This window comes from Penicillium chermesinum (assembly GCF_028974085.1).
Source record: "Penicillium chermesinum strain IBT 19713 chromosome Unknown utg000003l:1.0-5111272.0:1.0-5115320.0, whole genome shotgun sequence".
NCBI lineage: Eukaryota > Fungi > Ascomycota > Eurotiomycetes > Eurotiales > Aspergillaceae > Penicillium > Penicillium chermesinum.
This window is the reverse complement of record NW_026695313.1, coordinates 4,888,355-4,908,306: the sequence shown is the minus strand read 5'-3', so window position 1 is coordinate 4,908,306 and position 19,952 is coordinate 4,888,355. Positions and strand designations below refer to the sequence as shown.

The 19,952-nt window shown below is 52.5% G+C and overlaps 7 protein-coding genes across 7 annotated transcripts; 5 read left to right on the top strand and 2 right to left on the bottom strand.

Annotated features, from left to right (window-relative positions):
* Nucleotides 1-424: 424 nt before the first annotated feature.
* Nucleotides 425-2,546, top strand: N7468_004824 (uncharacterized protein; the record flags this gene model as incomplete). Its single annotated transcript, XM_058474121.1, has 8 exons — nt 425-623; nt 687-726; nt 790-1,269; nt 1,322-1,692; nt 1,739-1,977; nt 2,030-2,086; nt 2,135-2,218; nt 2,277-2,546. 8 exons carry the CDS (start codon nt 425-427, stop codon nt 2,544-2,546), a joined length of 1,740 nt encoding a protein of 579 aa, XP_058333124.1.
* Nucleotides 2,547-2,814: 268 nt separating this feature from the next.
* Nucleotides 2,815-4,576, bottom strand: N7468_004823 (putative MFS transporter; the record flags this gene model as incomplete). Its single annotated transcript, XM_058474120.1, has 3 exons — nt 2,815-3,765; nt 3,846-4,079; nt 4,133-4,576. Coding segments are annotated over 3 exons (1,629 nt in total), but the record flags the coding sequence as incomplete, so codon positions are not given.
* Nucleotides 4,577-6,023: 1,447 nt separating this feature from the next.
* N7468_004822 (OSBP family protein) lies at nt 6,024-7,496 on the top strand (the record flags this gene model as incomplete). The annotated part of the gene is made up of 5 exons (XM_058474119.1): nt 6,024-6,091; nt 6,155-6,487; nt 6,568-6,622; nt 6,709-6,949; nt 6,997-7,496. The coding sequence occupies 5 exons, from the start codon at nt 6,024-6,026 to the stop codon at nt 7,494-7,496; spliced, it is 1,197 nt and encodes a 398-aa protein (XP_058333122.1).
* Nucleotides 7,497-8,687: 1,191 nt separating this feature from the next.
* Nucleotides 8,688-11,360, bottom strand: N7468_004821 (putative RNAPII degradation factor Def1; the record flags this gene model as incomplete). The annotated part of the gene is made up of 2 exons (XM_058474118.1): nt 8,688-10,987; nt 11,069-11,360. The coding sequence occupies 2 exons, from the start codon at nt 11,358-11,360 to the stop codon at nt 8,688-8,690; spliced, it is 2,592 nt and encodes an 863-aa protein (XP_058333121.1).
* A 644-nt stretch (nt 11,361-12,004) lies between these two features.
* N7468_004820 (uncharacterized protein) lies at nt 12,005-13,267 on the top strand (the record flags this gene model as incomplete). Its single annotated transcript, XM_058474117.1, has 1 exon — nt 12,005-13,267. One exon carries the CDS (start codon nt 12,005-12,007, stop codon nt 13,265-13,267), a length of 1,263 nt encoding a protein of 420 aa, XP_058333120.1.
* Nucleotides 13,268-15,370: 2,103 nt separating this feature from the next.
* On the top strand, nt 15,371-17,249 carry N7468_004819 (putative ubiquitin C-terminal hydrolase; the record flags this gene model as incomplete). The annotated part of the gene is given in 2 exon segments (XM_058474116.1): nt 15,371-16,729; nt 16,740-17,249. 2 exon segments carry the CDS (start codon nt 15,371-15,373, stop codon nt 17,247-17,249), a joined length of 1,869 nt encoding a protein of 622 aa, XP_058333119.1.
* Nucleotides 17,250-18,619: 1,370 nt separating this feature from the next.
* Nucleotides 18,620-19,835, top strand: N7468_004818 (fructose-bisphosphate aldolase FBA1; the record flags this gene model as incomplete). The annotated part of the gene is made up of 4 exons (XM_058474115.1): nt 18,620-18,730; nt 18,796-18,906; nt 18,975-19,277; nt 19,344-19,835. The coding sequence occupies 4 exons, from the start codon at nt 18,620-18,622 to the stop codon at nt 19,833-19,835; spliced, it is 1,017 nt and encodes a 338-aa protein (XP_058333118.1).
* Between the last annotated feature and the right edge of the window lie 117 nt (nt 19,836-19,952).

Here is a 19,952-nt window from a genome sequence, read left to right as displayed (position 1 = left end):
CTGGCGCCCCACCACGCTACCGCCGCATTGATTCCTATTTGGGAACCTCAATTTACCTGGTACTCTATGGTCTGATGATAGCAGACTAGTCCCGCTCCTCTTTCCGCTTATTCTTATCGTTGTTTGTAATTTGGCGGATGGATCGCGAAGATCTGAGTCGGTGATATGGAATGAAATCACCGGTCTATCACCAATCTTGGCGAGAGGGCTCTTGCGGCTTACCACGGTCCGAAGTAACGTTGACCAAGCTAGACTGAAGATGGACTAGACAAAGGCGATTCATCCCCATCCAATGAGGTTGGTGTTACACTTGGAGATAAGCTATCCAACCTAAAGGGATGCGGGTATGCACGTCCCATACCAACGGAACTTCGAACCCTCTTTCCTTCGTAAGTGCCTCTTGTTTTCGCGGCGCATAGGAACCATGGGGGAACCTGAGCTGATCAAGAGAGCAGAAGAAGGTACACAGTCTAAGGATGGCGCGGCTGTCAAAGTCACAGGGACCTCACAATCCCGGCAGACCGTCCACGAGTTCGAGCGACTCTTCGGAGTGGACGAGGACGCTTATGATCAGCCGACCACCACCAGGAAAGAACTTTGGTCCTACTATCTCTACTACAACGGTATGTTAAGCCATTACTGAGACGATCAACAATTTTCAGGTTGACTAAAGCTGTTCAATGCAGGTGATAATGGCGTCGGCCCTGGATCGTATAGTCAGGCCTTGTGCGTATAATCCATCTTGGCAGCCCCATGATGGGCAGAAAAGACTAACACCAGAGCTTTCAGGTTTCAATGGGCTTTAAATGGTGCCGGACATATCCCCGACACTGATCCGCCCAAACCGTGCACCGGTTCATCCGCCTGCGTTGTCCCGTGGGCAGGAGGCACGCGATCAACCTCCTCGGTCGTGTTGATCGCCAACGGCCTCTGCTTTGCCTTTATGACGGTGATCTTCGTTTGGCTTGGGAGTGCTGCAGACTACGGGTCATTCGGCCGATGGCTGCTTCTGGTTCTGACCGTCATTGCGTGGGTGCTGCAGTATGGTATGTTAGCCATCCGTCACCCAAGCCAGTGGCCCGCTGCTATGGGCATGTATGTGGTCGCGTATGTCGCTTACGGCGCAACGCTGGTATTTTATGCCGCGGTTTTTCCTCGCTTGGCACGTTACATGCCTCAAGTCCGCAAGGCAAGGGAGGAGCTGGCGGAAGGTAAGATCGATCAGGAAGAATACGATGCAGTTGAGTCGTTGGAGAGGAATCACATCAGGTGGGCTATGTTCCGGAATTACTAGAGTCAATCGAACTAATACATCTCTCAGCAACGTGTCGACTGCTCATAGTAACATTGGATATTTGCTCACGCTGGTGCTCAATCTCAGCGTTCTACTTCCCATGCAAAATAACCAATACTCAAACAATTTGGCCCTCTGCTTGACTAATTCATGTAAGGACCTTGATACGTTCTCGTTCATACACACAGCTGACATGACGCAGATTGGGTCATCCTTGGTGTTTGGTGGTTTCTATTCCAACAGAAGCGGCCAGGCCCCCGGAATCCCAGAAGGATCCTCCTACACGACCATCGGCTTCAAACAAATCTGGCTCGCCCTACGAGAGATTCGGTCTCTGCCTCAGACATTTCTCTACTTCTTCGCATTCTTCCTCCTTGCTGATGGACTCAACACAACCGGTCAGTAACCTCGGCGCTTCTTTTAGGCTTTGCTGACGGAAAGCAGGAACACTTGTCAATATCATTCAAAATGACCAGGTGTCTTTCTCATTCTTGCAAATTACCTACTTGGGGATAACCCAAGCTGTTTGTTCAATTTTCTCAACTTTCGGCTTCTGGTACATCCAGCGCTATTTTAAGTTCAAGACCAAAACCATGTTTATGGTCACCAACTTCTTTAGTGTCTTAATTCCCTTTTGGGAAATGCTGGGGCTATGGGTCACGCGTATTGGATATCACAACACTGTAAGTCAGACTCGCAATAGCCTGGGTTATGTGTTTATTAAGAACCTCGCAGTGGGAGTTCTATTTCTACAATGTCATATTTGGCTTGTTCCAAGCCCCTTACTACGCGGTACGTGTATATGCTCTGCCGATCAGCACCCGGCTAATGGAAAAATAGTACTCGCAAACCATGATCAGTGAACTTATGCCCCGTGGATATGACAATATGTTCTTTGCACTTTTCGGGATCACCAACCGCGCTGTGAGTTATACTGATCTGTGGGTCTGTGGGATTGCCTTTCTCACTAACGTTGCCAAAGTCCTCCATCATTGGGCCAAATGTTATCCAAGCCATCATCAATGATACGCGCAATAACTGGATGGGATTTCCCTTTTTGTTTGCAGTGTGTGCCGGTGCTATGATTACGATTGGCTTTGTGAACGTCGAAAAGGGCCGAGAAGACTGCAGGAAGTTTGCTGAACAGCGGAAAGTTGATCGAGTAGCTACGGAGACTGGGCTGAAGCCCGATGATATTCTTACGGGCGTAGATCCTGTGAATTCTGGCTCTTCAATTGGAAGACAAGTCTGACTTTGTTTTGTCATCGGATTCAAGTTCCCCTTTATTTAGAAATATATGTCTTTTCTCTCGCTCAGATTTGGTCATAAGCTATAGCCTAAAGACCCATAATTATTTTTAGATCAGTGAACGGGGAGCATTTTGGTACAGATCACAGTAGTGCATGTGAGCAGTGTGCCGCTGCTGCTTTCGAGTCCCCATCATCAGCATTAGCAGGCTGAGTACAAAACTCCATGCAGATTCCGTGTCATCCCTTCGTGGGCGATTATCAATATAGACATTACACCTCTAGTTGCTTTACCTTCTCCGTGGTCTCTTGCACAGCCGGCTGTTGCTCATGCGAGCTGCTCCTCTCCATCGCCAGCCTCTTCCGCTCTTTTTTGGCATCGATCTGCTTTCGCCACTTCTCTCCATAGATAGTCGATAGCCAGATACAAAACCCAGCGACAATAAGGAATCCAGCACTGATGGTACTAAACCATCCAACGCCAATCGCTTCGACCGCTGGAAGCACGAGGCCCGATCCCAGCGCCGCAATGGCGTAACGGAACAGGTAATTCCCAGCAACAACCTCCGCACTCCGCCCAGACGACTGCATCACGTCAAGAGAATACGTGTTCAGACTCGGGAAGCAGAACAGCTGCGCGACCCCCTGGACGAACATCGCCAGCACGGGTACCGGAACTCCACCCACAGCCTTCTCCACCGTCCATCCGTAAATCAGGATACACCCTGGAATCACCGCGCCTAGAAACACGACACAAGACTTCAGTCGATCCTCGGGCACCCGCACGCCGCCGCGCCTGCGGATCCACTTCTTCACTGTGTAGTCGGCCCATCGGCCGCCTACAAAGGTGCCGGCCAGGTAGCCGCAGCCTGGAGCGATGTAGAACAGGCCGGATAGGATAGGGCTCGTCAGGTGGAAGCGAGGGTTGAGCACGTAGCGGATGGGAGTCAGCAATGAGTACTGGTTCCAGACCAGAGCACCGGCGGCAAGACCTCCGAAGAAGAGGTTGGGGTAAGAGAACAGGAGGACACCGACCCGGATTGGGTTGACCCGATGCCAGAGGAATTTGGCTTGTGCCAGCCGCGTCTGCTCTGCTTTCTTTTGTTTGTCCAGGTACGGGTATGTTTCGGGGAAGAAGAAGAAAACTAGGCATGTCCCGACGCCACCGAGGGCAGTCTGAAGCCAGAAGACGTCTCGCCAAGAGCAGAAGTTAACGATTACACCCTATTTCCGGGTCAAAGGTTTTAGTGGAGGAGGTTCATTGGAGGAGTATTTTTGAGGGTCTACCCCGATGGGTGACCTACGCCAATGAAAGGGCCAAATGCCGGCCCAACGAGCGTGCCGGAGAGAAACCAGCCCAATGCAGTTGCGCGAGCTCGTGGCTCGTATATGTCGCCGATGGCAGAGCTCCCGGTCACTAGGAACGAGGTTCCTTGGAAGCCCGAGAGGGCCCGGAAGATGAAGTATGCAGGAAGATTTGGCGCTAGTGCAGTCCCGATGCTGCAGCAGGTAAACAAGAAAGCACTCACAAAGAAGATCTACTGGGTGTCAGTATCTACTCATCCATTTCAAGAGCAATGTGGTTCTTTACCGGCCGGCGACCCCACACTTGGCTGAACGGCCCCCAGAATGGAGACGCGATGCCCATGAAGGCGAGATACAGGGCGTTACTGGCATTGATGATGCTCCCAGTCGTGTTATACGTTTCGGCCACCTCGGGGATGCCCGAGAGAATCGATGTCGACCCAATGGGCGCCAGGAACGAACAAAAAGATAACGTCGCGACAATGATTCGTTTGCGGGCAGGCGAGAAGCGGAGATAAATCTCCGCGTCGAGCTCGCGAAACTCGTCTGTGGCGACAGGCATGTCGTGGTTGGAAACATGACTTTGGATGAGGTGAAGGTCGTTCGCGTCTTGTTGGATTTTGTCTTGTGGTTTTGAACGAAAGGATTGGATTGGCTCCAATTTCTCTTCGGGGACGCAGATCCCTCGAAGCTGGACATTGAAGGTGGTCGTGACATTTCGAAGATCGCCTCTATATTTTCAGTTTGTGAACTCAGTCGTACATCCCCACGAGGCAACCCTCTTTGCCTGTGCAGGAATCTCTAGCCCTGCAACCTTGAGCTCTTGAGGACCAATGTATATTTGCGGCGGGAGTTGTGGTATGAGCAGCAGTGTAATTCCTCCCTCATGCTCTTGCGCGATTGGGGTCGGGATTGAATCAAGCAGGAACCGTCGATTCCAAGCAATTATAGACTCTTATAGAGGATATTTGGCAAAAGAGAACACTTGTAGCTCATAAAGAGACAAGGTCGCAATGAAACCTCGGCGGACACAATTCTTGACCGAGGGCGCGGGGGAATACCAGAGCCAGAAGTACTCCTAAACCCCGCCGGCATCAAAGCGAGCTTCAGGGCCTTCACATTAAGTCGAATCCCCGAACCGGCCCCGGTTAGCGCCAATGGAGAACGTGGAGACCGGAAAACCCAAGAACTAATTGCATACAACGCAGAGAAGGGAGGGGCTTTATTCCGCTTTCGGCTCATGCCTCGCTGCTTTTTGAAGATCTTGCATTTGCTCTATTTCTCGGAATCAAGAGACCTGAGTATGATCTACGAGTATCTTCTGGCAAGCCGTTCATTCAGCTGTGCTCGAATGCGAAACAAGAGCGCAGCCCAGTTCTACACGGCAAATGACGCCACGGATATAAGCATTGAAACAAGCTTCTAGCGATCTCTCAACGGTTGAGACCGGAAATTGGCCCACCTCCAAACGCAGACAAGCAGAGACACGTAAATGGCCTTGATAGCCTCGAAGCAAACCGAATTTATCATGTAATATTCATCCACCTACAGCATGGCTTGGCTCGTAAAATGTTTTTCTCGTAGAGTGAAGCCCGGCATAGAGCAGCGAGACCTCACTACAGAGGGATAAATCGGGTTTCTTTCCGATCTCGCTCCGCCAGCAGATACGGAAAGATATCCGGAGTCGCGTGCTCGCGCAGGCGAGTGCGGTCCGGTCCATGTAGTGAGTTCGCTCGTGGCTGCCTCGAAGTCATCGGACTAACCTGGCGGAGCCCAACGCACAGTAGATAAGCGTGCGTCAGGCGCAGGAAAATGATGATTCTGCTCGACCTTCGTGTCAACGCCCCCCACCACGAAGAATCCAGGATGAGGGGGCCAGAATGAGGAATTGATTTCGCCTGGCTCCAGAAGTTTCGTCCGAAAGGGCCATGTTCAACTGTGGACACAGGCCGCGCAATATTCAGCAAATCCAGCAAGTCCAGGAGGTCACATTGTGGCTGTACCAAGCCCGGGCGTGCGAGATCCGTCCTGACGCCATGACGTTATATATGCTTCTGACCGCCAACGGGCGACATTCAAACCGTCGCTGTTCCCCACTGGCCATTTGATCTCTATCGCCTTTTTGCTCTTTTTCTCTTGGAATCCTAGTCTTTTTGCTCGGTGAATTTTAGTACACCATGTCTCCAAAAGATCCTCAGGGTGGTGTTCCCCCTCCAGCAAAGGCTCCTGGACTAGTTTCCTCAAGGTGCGCACATGCTACGCGAATTCCTGCTATTGCTCTCGAGCTTAATGATTAACGATTTTCTAGTCAATCGCTTCCTTCAATGGAGATCTCTCGTCCCTCACAGCTCCCCCCCTTTATTTTGTCGTCGACCTCCCTCACCGAATACTCGGCCTATTGGGCTGAGCACCCTGCCGTTTTCGTTGCTCCGGCTAAGGAGGCCGATCCTGAGAAGCGAGCGTTGCTCGTGCTGAAGTGGTTCCTGACGACTCTTCACCAGCAGTACTGCAGCCGCAGCGAGAAGCTCGGCAGTGAAAAGAAGCCTCTGAACCCTTTCCTAGGGGAGCTCTTCATTGGAAAGTGGGAGCCAGGCAGTGACCCCGAGCTGGGCGAGACACTCTTGTTCAGCGAACAAGTCAGGTAAGGATCACAGTGCTCGAAATATCACACATCTTGCGATCCAATACATGTGCCCATCCTAATTCATTATTTTGGAACAGCCACCACCCGCCCGTTACTGCGTACGCAATTCGAAACGAGAAGCACAAAGTTGAGGTTAGTGAAACCCCGCCATAGTCCCCTCCCAAACATACCTTGAAGACTACGAACTGCGAGCTAACCCAAGTATTTCGCTACTCCAGTTACAAGGATACAATGCGCAAAAGGCCTCATTCTCAAGCACCATTCAAGTCAAGCAAATCGGACATGCGGTATACACCGTCACCCCTCCAGGCAGCAACGAGAAGGAACGCTATGTGATTACCCTACCAAACCTCCACATCGAGTCTCTGATCTATGGCACCCCCTTCGTTGAGCTAGAAAAATCCACTAAGATCGTCAGCAGCAGCGGCTATGCCGCAAAGGTCGACTTTTCCGGCAAAGGTTGGCTAAGCGGCAAGAAAAACACCTTCACCGCCGTCCTGTACAAGGCAAGCGAGGGGAGAAGAATCCTAGTTACACCATCGACGGTCAATGGTCTGACTCCTTCACCGTGAAGGACGCCCGAACCAAGAGCGTCGTGGACAAGTGGTGCATCAAGGAGAACGCCACTACCCCGCTCACCCTCGCCCCGCTCGACCAGCAGGATGCGTACGAGAGCCGCAACGCCTGGAAGGATGTTGCAGCCAATATCGAGAAGGGAGACATGGACGCCGTGTCGACGCACAAGTCGCGTATCGAGCACGCGCAGCGCGAGCTGCGGCGCGCGGAGAAAGCCGAGGGCCGCGAGTGGGAGCGTCGCTTCTTCAGCCGCGTTGACGAGAGCTCAGATGATTCCGTGATCCAGAGCCTGGCCCACTCGGTTGATGTCGCTAATACTACTGAGAACGAGAAGACTAACGGTATCTGGCGCTTCAATCCGGAGAGTGCGGCCGGTGCCCAACCGCCTTATCACAAGACTGGGACCGAGGGCCTGGGTCTGGATGGTTAAGCGTTTTCGATTCCGATCTTTGTGACCGCAGGGAGTCTTTCGAGGGCGTTTTGGACTTTCACTTCTTTTCCATAGGGGGTCGGGATGCATAATACCAGTGCGTGGTCTCCGTGCTGAGCCCAGAGCTCTGAAGGTATCTATCTTGATAGTCCTGGCCATGTCAAGTGTGCCATGATCAATGGAGGACTACTATTTTCACGCGTTCTTGATTGTACATAGTAATTTTGTGTGGCCATGCTGTGAGTCTCAAGAAGGCTATGGCTGGCTCTGGTGATTTGATCTAATCATATGTTTGGTGTTTCTTCTCTGCTATCTTCTTAATGAAGTCAATTGAATATCTTCCGCTTGTGGCGTGGGAAGCATGATCTGACCTGATTCGCTCTCGAGATGCAAAAGTCCTGCATCTCATAAGCGGTACACGTGCCTGTGTAGAGTCGAGTATCCCAGGCCTCTCAATTTGTTGTACGCAGAAGTACCAGCTAGGCTTACAAGAGTGGCAAAAATCACATGATTTGATACCGGGCCTCAAAGAGTCGATTGGTCCTGAGATATCTGGTTTGTATAGTTGCGTACATAACTCATCACAATTTTTGGTAGGCCCAATAATGAGCAAAGTCCATCACGGTCCACTCTCTTTGAACATGCCGGGCAATCATCACAGATAATGTACACGGCAGAGAGCAGACAATGAGAAAAAGGGACAAGAAACAGAACCCTGTCTGCACAAAGATGACACACCGGACCCGCATAGACACCGTGAGCTAGGCGAAGCAGGGAAAAAAAAAAAGGACAAAACAAGACGGGAGCAGGATAGGTCAAGATCGAGGGAGAAGTAGTAGATTTAATACAAACCGCATCAACTGGGAGCGGTAGTAGCAAGGAAAGAGCAGCGTAAAAAAAAAAGAAAGAAAGAAAGGGCAAAAAGAGGAAAAACCAAAACAGATACCCAGTCCCCCAAAAAAGGAAAAGCCAGCCAAGCTCCCAGAAGAGTAGAGATTACACAGATGTTGAGGAAAGAGAAGAATGAGAGAAATCCGGAGAGAGCTCTCCCGCTTGCCTGTCCGATGGATAAGACATGTTCTCGGTCCTGAGACAGAAATCAAGCCAACCCCTCAATTTCAAATCACCCGCAAATGCAACGCCATATGTGTATGACAGGGAGAGAAAAGGAAATTATGATCATCTCCAAGCTTAATGGCCGTAGTTGCTGCCCCAGCCACCACGGTTGTTACCGTAGTAGTTACCGAAGCCAGCACCGTAGTTGGCATAGCCCGTCTGCGAGGCGGCACCCTGGTGCCCGCCCAGACCACCCAGGCCACCGTACTGGGGGTTCAGGTGGCCGTAGCCTCCGAAACCTTGCTGGCTCTGCTGGCTCTGCAGAGGCGGGAGCCCAGTCTGGGCCTGCGGCTGACCGGGAACGCTGTTGGTGGCAGAGCCGGGTCGGTTCTGGGCCAAAGACGGGCTCGGGCCACTAGCCTTGGGAGCCTCGAAGCCCTTGGACTCCTCCGAACTCACGGGGGGCTGCTGAGAACCAGGTTGGTTCTGTCCAAAGCTAGCCTGGCGGCCAAAAACATCCATGCCAGCGTTGAAGGCATTAGCACCAGTAGCAGACTGCTGGCTGTCAGAAGGCTGCGCAGAGCCGGTACGGCCATAGACTGAGTCGCGGCCCGGCACGCTCTGGTTGAAGGTGGCAGCGGCATTGGCAGGGGATGATGAGTGATCGTATGAGAAAGCAGCATGAGGCTGACCGTACATGCCACCCTTACCTCCGTATGGACCGTACTGGTTTCCATAGGCGTAGTGAGAATTCTGGGGCATGCCGTAGTGCTGCTGCTGCTGTTGCTGTTGCTGCTGTTGTTGCTGCTGTTGCTGTGGGTCATCGAAGCGGCGTGCATCATCGAACATGGGGCGGTTACGGCCATACTGGTGCTGGTTCATCTGATTCATGTACGAAGCGTAGTGAGGGTTGGTGTAGTAAGGGTTGTAGCCATAGCCGTAAGCGCTCTGGGCTGGCAAGTGCTGTGCGCCTGGAGCCTGAGTGGCACCAGGCAGAGTGGGGTTAGGGGTGTTTTGACCACTGTTGGTGGCATCAACAGGACCGTAGCGACTAGGAGCCTGTGCGGCGGGGATCTGAGGAGTAGTCTCAGCGCCAGACACACCAAATCCAGGAGCAGCGCGGGGTGCAGCGCCTACATCCTGAGATTGACCATAGCTTCCATAATAGTTGTAAGGGAATCGCTGCTGGTCAGCAGCATAGAAGGGAGAGTACTCGCTGCCGGTAGTGGCAGTGGGTTGAGCGGGAGCTTGGTTAGCAAATGGTTCCTGAACCTGAGGCTGGGGCTGACCAGCTTGCGGGTTGAAGGGGTCGTAAGGCTTCTGGGCCTCAGAGTAGCGGGTGAAGTCGGCGAAGGAAGAGTCAGATGAGGCCTGGGGGACTGGAGGCAGGCCAGGTGCAGGTCGTGCGGCAGCACCGTCGGCAGAGCCTTGGGTTACGGGAGGAAGAGAGGCACGAGGAGCAACCGGCGAGTGCTGAGGGGGCTGGGCACGGGTCTCAGCCTCCTCTCGGTTCTCGTCGATATCCACAGCATCACCGTTCAAGCCCATGCTGCCGAATTGGACAGCAGCACGATCGACAGCGTGGTTACCGGGCATGACAACAGCCTGTTGCTGTTCCATGACACGACGCTGGAATCCAGGAGCACGGCTACCTGGCTTGAAGGCGCTTGAGGGAAGACCAGAGGGAGGGGCACGCGAAGGAGTAAGGTTCGCCGCAGCAGCAGGGTCCAGAGCGCTACCGACGGTGCTGGCTGCAGTCGCAGTCGGGGCTGGAGCTGACACATCGGGGATCTGTTCCAGGTTGGTCTCAGTCAAATCATCTTTGGGCGCCTTAGCAGTTGCCGTGGGAATTACAGGAATGGCAGGCTCGGCGGGTTTGGCAACAGGCGTTTTCTGGGTTGCAGCAGGCTCGGGCTCTGGCGCCTTCTTCTCTTCCACGGACTCAGCAGGTTTCTCGACATTCTCGCTCACCGGCACCGGAGCTGGAGCTGGAGCTGGGGCTGGAGCCGGAGCCGAGGGCTTCTTTTGCGGAGGCGGCGGCGCTGGCTTAGCAAATAGACTTGCCCATCCCTTCTTTGTACCCTCTGGAATCACACTGGTCTTAGGCTCAGTTGATTCTGCAGACTCTCCAGCCGTTGGTTCAGGCTCAGCTTCTCCTCCAGTTGTCGACGGAACAGCCTCGGATGTCGCAACGGGTGCCACAGGCTCGGTGCCAGTCACACGAGTGCCATTTGTGTGAGCGCCTGCTCGACCGCCACGACCGCCACGACCACGTTCTGGGCGAGCGCGACCCCGGGCCTCTGATCCACCACGAGCCCGACCACCACGAGCGGCAGGCGCAGCTTGTTCGGCTGGGGTGCTCTGGACTTCCTTGGCCTTGGGCCGGGTTCGGTCTGTAGTCTTCTTCTTGACCTCACCCCACTGAGAAACGTTACCTAGGAGAAGAAAGACGTTAGTGACATGTTCTAGATACCAAAACTTCGATCTCTCATATTAGTAGTAGAGTGAGGGCCTACCTTCAGTAATGCGCTCAATTGCTTCCTCAAGTTCGCCATTCGAGTCTTCCAGTGCGAAGAGAAGGTCTTCATCCTTCCAGTCTGAAAACAATTCACGGAGAGTAGGCAGAGAATCGGCATATTTCTTCTTCATTTGTCCAATCTCACTCTCGTCGAAGGAGGGCAGGTCTGAAGCGTCGGTATTGGCAGATCTGTTGCTACTACCACGTCCACCTCTAGAGCTGAAACCACCACGACCACCACGGGTAGATCCTCTGCCACGCGCAGAAGATCGGCTCTGAACGTCAGACATGTTGATTTGTGTGTGTGAGATGAAAGAGGCGAGACTAGGGAAGAGGTCACGATGGCGTCGCGAGGGATTCGTTGAAGGGAGGAAGGTTCTGAATTGGGAGGGGAAGAATAGTGTCGGATGCACCCTCGCAAAAGAGGATCAGCACCAGAGGACCACAGGCACAAGGGCCAAGTATGAATCCAGAGACTCAAGCGAAAAAGGGGGGAGGGAGAAAGGGTCGGAATTGTTTTGGGAAGGGAGATTGAGTATTGGAGAAGGGCAAAAGCTAAGTTCTGATGTGTTGCTCTCTCCGTCGCAGCTGGTCTTGGCACGGCCTGGCTTTTTAGCGAGTGGCACCGATTGGGTGTGGGCGCCTTCTTTACTCTGAACTTCAATCTTCAAGATCAATCTAAGATAAGGATCCTCTTGGTGTTAATAGATCTGTAGCCTGGCGTATTTGGCGGAATCCGTCATACTTCTATCTCTACAAGCTCGTACCTTCCTCCCTTTGTTTTCTGCTCTGCTGGTTTCACGGTCTGGTCGTCATTCACTTTTGGGCCGCTTGCTTCTTCACCGCCCACCCCTCGCGGCGATCGGCGCATCTCCATCGTCCCACCTACACGGCGTTGTAAGCCATTGGCACTCTCTACGACTTACCGACCATCATGAAGGGAACTTCGATATTTCAATTTAAGTCATGGCCTAAGATCCATCAGCCGCTGCCAAGAACACCAAGAGAATCTAAACAGCTCCTCGACGCGCTGACCTCTTCGTTTCGACGTCAGCTGGATAATGCCTATCCAGCAACCAATGCCCCCAGGCGTGATGCCGATCGGCCGCCCTTGAATGCCAGTTCGTCTGTTCATGCAACCGATCAGCATCTGCAGAATATATTGGAGAATCCGCTTTTTCGAATTGTTCCTCCAAAGACATACCCTCTCGACCGCCTTGCTCGGGAAAATAATAAACAGAAACGTCTCGCAGAAGACCCCATGAGGGTTTTTGATGAACGAGTAGCTTCGGGGACTGTGACCCTACCAGTTATTTTCAACTGTCTGATGTTCCAATTTCGTCTCGTCAGTTCTTCTAGCGAAAGTGACACCGTCAAAGCGATGAAGTCTTCTCGGGCCGGCTCAAAAGTGGTTGAGTGGTTTTGGGCCTCGGATGGCGCATCTCGACAGGAGCTACTGGGCTCAACCTCCGCGCTGCCAACTCTAGCCAAATTCATGGTTTCTGAGGGTCTCCAAGATACCATAATCGATTGGCTGAGGCTGATCCTATCGCGGGACCTTGGTGGTCGCGATGGTCAAATCACAGAAGCGGCAGCTCAAAAGTACTTCCGACAGCTTTTACTCAATCTTGTTGATGCGGAAATGACTTACGGTGGTGGCTTCCCATCTGCATTGAAGTACTATCTGCGAGTGTGTCAGATCCATGCTACTTCTCCCCACCACCAATCGAGAGCGTCGGCTGTGTCTATGCTGATGCCTGCCGGTGCTCATCTGAATGGAGCTTCCATGAATACGAAGATTTCTAGTGAGCATGTCACGGCTTACAGCTACGATGAATACAAGGAAATTGTGGCGAACCTTACCTCTACTCGATCTCTGGTATTTGCGAGTGTGGCATTTTACCATCCCCATACTCCTGATGTCCAGCCTCTGCTCCATTTCGTTGAGAAGTTGACACCAGCTAAGGTAGCAGACTACTCCAAACCACGCCAAGAAATTCTACTTCGCATCACCTGCGATGTTCTCCGTGTGTTGATAGACCAGGATAAGATCCGAGAGGCTACTATTCTAGCTCGTCACATGCAACAGCTGCTTCCAGAACAGGCAACTCCTGCTCCTACTGAGGACCGTCGCCCGCCTGTCCCACAAAACACTGATCAAGATCTCCTCGATCGTCTCGAGATCAGCTTGGCTTGAACAATTGGGATGGAAGGTCTTTCTTGATCCGATCGCCTCTTTCCTTGTCTCAATCAGTTTGAACAGATGCCATGTCACTGGTGATATTGTTTATATCCTCACTTTATACTTCGCATATCTTGCCTGGCCTGCGAGCACTTAGGGCTCCCATAGACATTCTGGGCGTTACATGGCCATGTTTTTCTGGCATAACAGAGCCTGCTTCTTCAGACACAACAACGTCAATAGTGGGAGCTTTGTGTGTGCGTGATTCACGCACTATTATGCCTGCAATTGATATCCACTCTTATGCCACCCTGGTTACTATCAACAGCAGTCGGGGCTTACACGGCTAGACAGGGCATTTTGAGCGCCTGGGTAACTGCGTCCTTGGTAATCATCACCTATATGCCGTGAGAGCAGGACCCACGCATCTGTCATGGCAGTAGGGCTATGCAGAGACTCCTTGTTAGAGAATCATCCCTTATTTCCGAATATGGAATGTTGTGGGTCATCGTGCGGTGCATGATACCCAGCCCGTCATGGTATTGAGAAAAGATTAGCCGCAGTCCATTGGAGTAATCGGTGAGGTGTAGTATTTATGTGTGACTTATGACTGTTGGCGGACGGTAGCTAGCTTTTCATGGTTAAATGCAATCAAATTACATCGTCAACAATTAACCCCCCTGTACACTTTCCCTCAAACCTTTCGTCTCCACCTGCGCCAGCACCAAGGGCAAGGTTGACGAATCCCTTGCCCTATCAAGCGCCAAGCTCGACACCAAGAGGCGAAAGGCCAAGTCCTCTACTACCGGGGCTTTGGCCTCTTCTGGCATTCCCTTACGATTGCCAAAGAAGACCATCCGCCCCAAAGGCCGCAAAGGCGAGAAGCCTGCCTAGGCGACTTTAGTCCACGATAGGCCCAGCAGCCAAATACGAAGGTGTACCAATGGCACAGCTATATGAGCACATGCTTCGGTCAGCCTTGCTTGTACTCTAGGGTTGTAGATGCCAAGTTTTGTTAGCTAGAAAACTCTAGGAAAGACTGTAGAATCAAATTGTTTCTTTTTTACTCTGCCCACGGATATGTTCTATATGTGTGGAGGAGTGTACTATGTACTAATAATACTGTTTGAGCCTCAAAACCTTACCCGGATTAGTGTAGATGGAGTCCATCTGCTTCTATCTAAAACCATCACGAAATTTGTACGTCTAGCTCTCTAGTCATCGAGTTTCTCGTGCCGGTCAAAGGTTTCTCGAGGATTTATGGGTATGGGCTATATGGGAAATACTATCCTATATTCCTCAGGAGTGTTGAGGCTATTGGATACTCAATTTGGCTGTGGAGACTTGATGACGTAGGTAGGGTCGCAATATAGGACGAACGTTTTTTTAGCAATGTCTAGATAGCCACGCAGAGGGAGGGCTACCGTATGATTCTTGAAATCGTGGGGTTGTGGAAAGAGTACAGCTGCTCCTGTACCCTATTAGGGTTTTTGTATGTGCATACAAGAGATATACCCTTAAGGCCGCCAGTAGTTAAAGTAGTTAACCTACTATTTGTGGTTCATATCTCTATTTCTAATAAAGCACGAGCTATGCGACACCTTAAAGTCAGATACGACTGATCGATCAATGCGGGAGGAATGAAGCAGCCGGATCCGTTTCGGGGCTTCAGTAAGCGTGTCGGCCCTTGGCTGGAAAACAAAACACCGAGAACGACCTCCATTGGACGAACACAATGCACGCCGACATCCTCCGAGTGAATATAATGACTATTTCAGCGCCCTCGGCATGACATTGGAGGGTCCACGGTGCGTGAGAAAGGAACATCGAGGAGCAGGGAGTGTTTAGCTCCCAAGCCCCGAACCCCCCCGGCTTCTCCGCATTGAAACCCATCGGTCCACTCCCCGTCCTCCCCTCTTCCCCAGGCTCTGCGTGATTTTGTTCTCTCTCAGCTTCCGGTTGCTATTAACCTGACCTCGCTCTCTTTTTCGCCGCCCTGCTTGTACGTTCTGACAGAATCCCGGCCCAGCCTGACGACGGGGAAATGAATCCTACAAACTGATCTGCCTACAATCCCTCGCCACGAACCCACTCTACTTTCGCTTCGCCCAAGCCTTGATGCAAGAAAGGCCGACAACCGTCGCCGCCTACGCGGCCGGAGCCTCGCTCGCAGCGGTTGCACTATTCTACGTTTTCGGTCCCAACTACACGATCGACTCCGACGAGTCAAACGATAACCGCAAGAAAAGCATTGTCGGCCTGTCCAACCTCGCCAATGACTGCTTCATCAATTCGGTACTCCAGGCCTTAGCCGGCTTAGGAGACCTGCGAGTCTACCTGATTCGGGCATTGCACAGACGCGAGCTGGACGGGCCGGAGGTTTACCATGCAGTGCCGAACGAGAGCGAGCTGCCGAAGGGACAGCGGCCAGACAAACTCCGGGAATTACAACAGGGGATTATAACACGGGCGTTGAAGGAGATGCTGGATCGCTTGAATGAGCGGCCTATCTACAAGAAGACAATTTCGGCGCGTGGGTTTATCCAGGCGCTAGAGTTCGCGTTTCGGACGCGTATTAGCCGGAACCAGCAGGATGCGCAGGAATTTCTCCAAATTGTGCTGGAGAGGCTCTGCGATGAGCATCATGCTGGCGTTCAAGCTCGGAAGCGCTGGTTGAACTTCCTGGGGGATTCTACTGTGCAAGGCACTGAAGACTCTGCCTCCGCAAACGGTGTTCCTGAAAATTCTTCGGAGGTTGAGGTTCGCGTCGATGACGGCTCGCCTGGCGGGCTGCCTGCGATAATTGATACCAAACTGAAGGAGATTGATAAGGAATTGGGGTTTCCATTCGAAGGAACCCTGGAATCGCAAATTGAATGCCAGTTCTGCCATTACCAATACAAGCCCAACAAGACGGCGTTTGTCAACATTACGCTGCAAGTGCCGCAAAAAAGCTCCACAACCTTAAGTTCATGCTTTGATGGGCTGCTCAAAACCGAATATATCGACGATTTCCGATGCGACCGGTGTCGGCTACAACATGCGCTGGATACGAAGATCTATGAAAGAACTACGATTGCACGTTCACGCGACGAGCAAGACCTGTTGGAGCAAGAGATCTCGCGCATCCAGGAGGCGCTGGAGACTGATCCAGAGAAAGAACTCGAAGGGCTTCGATTGCCACCATCGGATCTAGCACCGAAGCGGCGAATTGCACGGCACATGCGAATCACTACATTCCCCAAGGTCATCGCAATTCACCTCTCCAGGTCCATCTTCGATCGAAGCAGCTCGACTAAAAATGCTGCGAAGGTCTCTTTCCCTGAGCGATTGCCCCTAGGCGGTATCTTGAATCAAACCTGGTTCAAGCTGCTGGCTATTGTCTGCCACAAGGGCAGCCACCACAGTGGCCACTATGAGTCCTTCAGGCGAAACCACATATATCCCCCCGTTCTCGACTCCAGAGGTATTCAGTTCGTACGCGCAGAGTCGTGTCACAAGCGAGGTCCCCTCAGAAGCACCAAGCCCTCGTCTTGCACCCTCCAACGGGCTCGACCACGATCCAGCCAGAAGCAGTAATCTGTCAACCGCGACATCATCCACCTCGCTCGCCGGCGCGTCCCAAACTCCCTCCCAGCTTTCTCCCCAACCAGCGCGTCCCACTACCTCCAGCTCACGCCGTTCCTTCCAGAGTACTCTCTCGCGCTCGTCTACCCCTCAGCCGACCGGATGCGATAGTCCAACCACTGACCCCCGACCGAGCATGTCATCCGCGACTCGTTCTCTTCGAACAACCCCCCGGGCATCGACGGCAGAGAGCGCGGCTGCACTTGGGTCGCGGCTCCGAAGACGTAAGAAGCCGGTTGACCGCTGGTGGCGGATCTCAGATGAGAAGATCAAAGAGTGCAAAACTTCGGATGTGTTGGGCATGCAGAAGGAGGTGTATCTTCTGTTCTACGAGATGGAGCGACCCGACTCGAAGTCTGAAACTTTCTGAGGATGTGTATAACTTGTAGAGAGGGGGTGGCCAATGAGGACACCCGTGTGTTCCTTTTCCTCTTTCCATCACCCTTTGTGGTCTTTCGATTGGTCTACATTCGGAGAGAGTCCTGCCTTGTATATAAATCCTCGTATATTATGTGCATCAATATTTAGACATGGCGCAGAGTCTGGCGCAGTTGATGATCTGACGGTTGGCATGATGCAAACCCTCACGAGCTCTTCTTCGGTTTCGCCGTCATAGCAAATCCAGGCGTGAGAGCACCAGTCGCAACAGGGCCGCTTGATTTGCAGTCACCTCGAGCATCCTACTCTGCGACGCGAAGTAGTTTACAGAATCCTACATTGAGGGCTCCACTCATGCAAGACAGACATTGAGATACTTCTCCTTGAATTCTTACTGTTACGGGCAAGAGGAAGTATGGTTCCAGGGGGGGGGGGGACACGAGTGCTCCACCGCCTGATGTCAGGGTTCCTCTGATCCAGCCCAGGGGGTGTAGATCGAAGGGCTGAGGGTCCCCTACTAACCGGATTCAACACCGGGTCGGAGGTGAAGTGGGCACAGCTGCATCATGATGGCGAGAACCGGATATACGACCGGGTATGCGCTGTCTCGGGTTGGCATTTCGGTTTCTGGGAAAGCCGTCGAGGAAAGCATTCGAGGCAGAAATTGAATTCGTATGTGAAGGAAAGTAATCGAATCTTATACCACGGATTAGGAACCGTCATTATGCGAGTACCCAATGGAAGGGCTCGTGAGGCGCGACTGAGCTCGAATTCCTCGGTTCCCCGCCGGGCGACGAACAAATTACGGAGTCAACGGGATCAATCCTCTACAGAGACCCGATCGTGGGAACTTCCAAAGGAAACATTGGGACGGGGAACGTCAGAATTGCAAATCGAGCTGTGTGCTTTTGCGCTGGATTCAATCAGGATCTGATTCGTAGCAAGACTCAGCAGCAACCGGACCAGGAACGCTCCTGCAGGCCGGTATGATGTAAGTTAGACCCCGCGCCTAGTGGGGGTTCGAGGTTATACAGGCAAATCGCCAACGGGGAGATCCGGGAGACACGTTGAGAATTGGAACATATAACTCAGCTGCTGGGCCCATTTGCTTCTCTTTCCTTTCTGCCTTTCCAGAACCCCACTGAAATCATAATTACCTCAGTTATCTGTTCCTAAAAGGTAAATAGCTCCACCGGCCGGTGAGTGTCGATGACGATTGCCCCTCCAAAACTTGCCCCTCCTATTTAACCCTGCCCGCTTTCGTCGTTCGGTAAAGCATTGCTTGAACTACTTGAACTACTTGTACCCTGACTCTTCTTTGTCTTTCCCACAGTTCCAACTTCTTTTGCTTGTACATTCATCATGCCCGGCCTTCTCGCAAAGCTCAACCGCAAGTCTGGCGTCATCGTCGGTGACGATGTCAAGGCTCTATTCGAGCACGCCCAGGCGAACAACTACGCTGTCCCTGCCATTGTATGTCCCGCACCTTCTGGTCCCGCGACCAATTTTGCATCCCCTCAAAAACTAACCCAATCCAGAACGTCACTTCTTCCTCCACCGTTGTCGCCGCTCTTGAGGCCGCCCGCGACCAGAAGTCCCCTGTCATCCTGCAGACCTCCCAGGGTGGTGCCGCTTACTTCGCCGGTAAGGTATGTATTACCTTGCCCTCCCTTGCTTAGCGCTTTCATGGGCACGTGGTCCTAATCTCCGATTCTAGGGTGTCCCCAATGGTGACCAGTCCGCCTCCATTGCTGGAGCTATCGCCGCTGCCCACTACATCCGCAGCATTGCCCCTTCCTACGGTATCCCCGTAGTTCTGCACACCGATCACTGCGCCAAGAAGCTTCTGCCTTGGCTCGATGGCATGCTCGATGCCGATGAGGCTTACTTCAAGCTCCACGGCGAGCCTCTCTTCTCCAGCCACATGATTGATCTGTCTGAGGAGCCCGTCGACTATAACATCCAGACCACCGCCGCCTACCTCAAGCGCGTTGCTCCCATGAAGCAGTGGATTGAGATGGTAAGTTTTGAAACCTACAAATATATTCTTTTTTGTATTTTATAAAAAGTCTAACCCCCCTATCAGGAAATCGGTATTACCGGTGGTGAGGAAGATGGTGTCAACAACGAGGACGTTGACAACAACTCCCTCTACACTCAGCCCGAGGACATCCTGGCCATCCACAACGCCCTGAGCCCCATCAGCCCCTACTTCTCCATCGCTGCTGGTTTCGGTAACGTTCACGGTGTCTACAAGCCCGGCAACGTCCGCCTGCACCCCGAGCTGCTCTCCAAGCACCAGAAGTACGTTAAGGAGAAGCTCGGCTCTTCCTCCGACAAGCCCGTTTTCTTCGTTTTCCACGGTGGCTCTGGTTCCTCCAAGGAGGAGTACAAGGAGGCCATCAGCTACGGTGTCGTCAAGGTCAACGTCGACACTGACATGCAGTACGCCTACCTGTCCGGTGTCCGTGACTACATCCAGAGCAAGAAGGACTACCTCCAGACCACCGTCGGTAACCCCAAGGGTCCGGACAAGCCCAACAAGAAGTACTTTGACCCCCCGTGTCTGGGTTCGTGAGGGTGAGAAGACCATGAGCAAGCGTACCCAAGTTGCTCTTGAGGACTTCAACACCTCCAACCAGCTGTAAAAACAAAAACAAAAAGAAATTCTTCAAAACAGATACCATGACTTGAG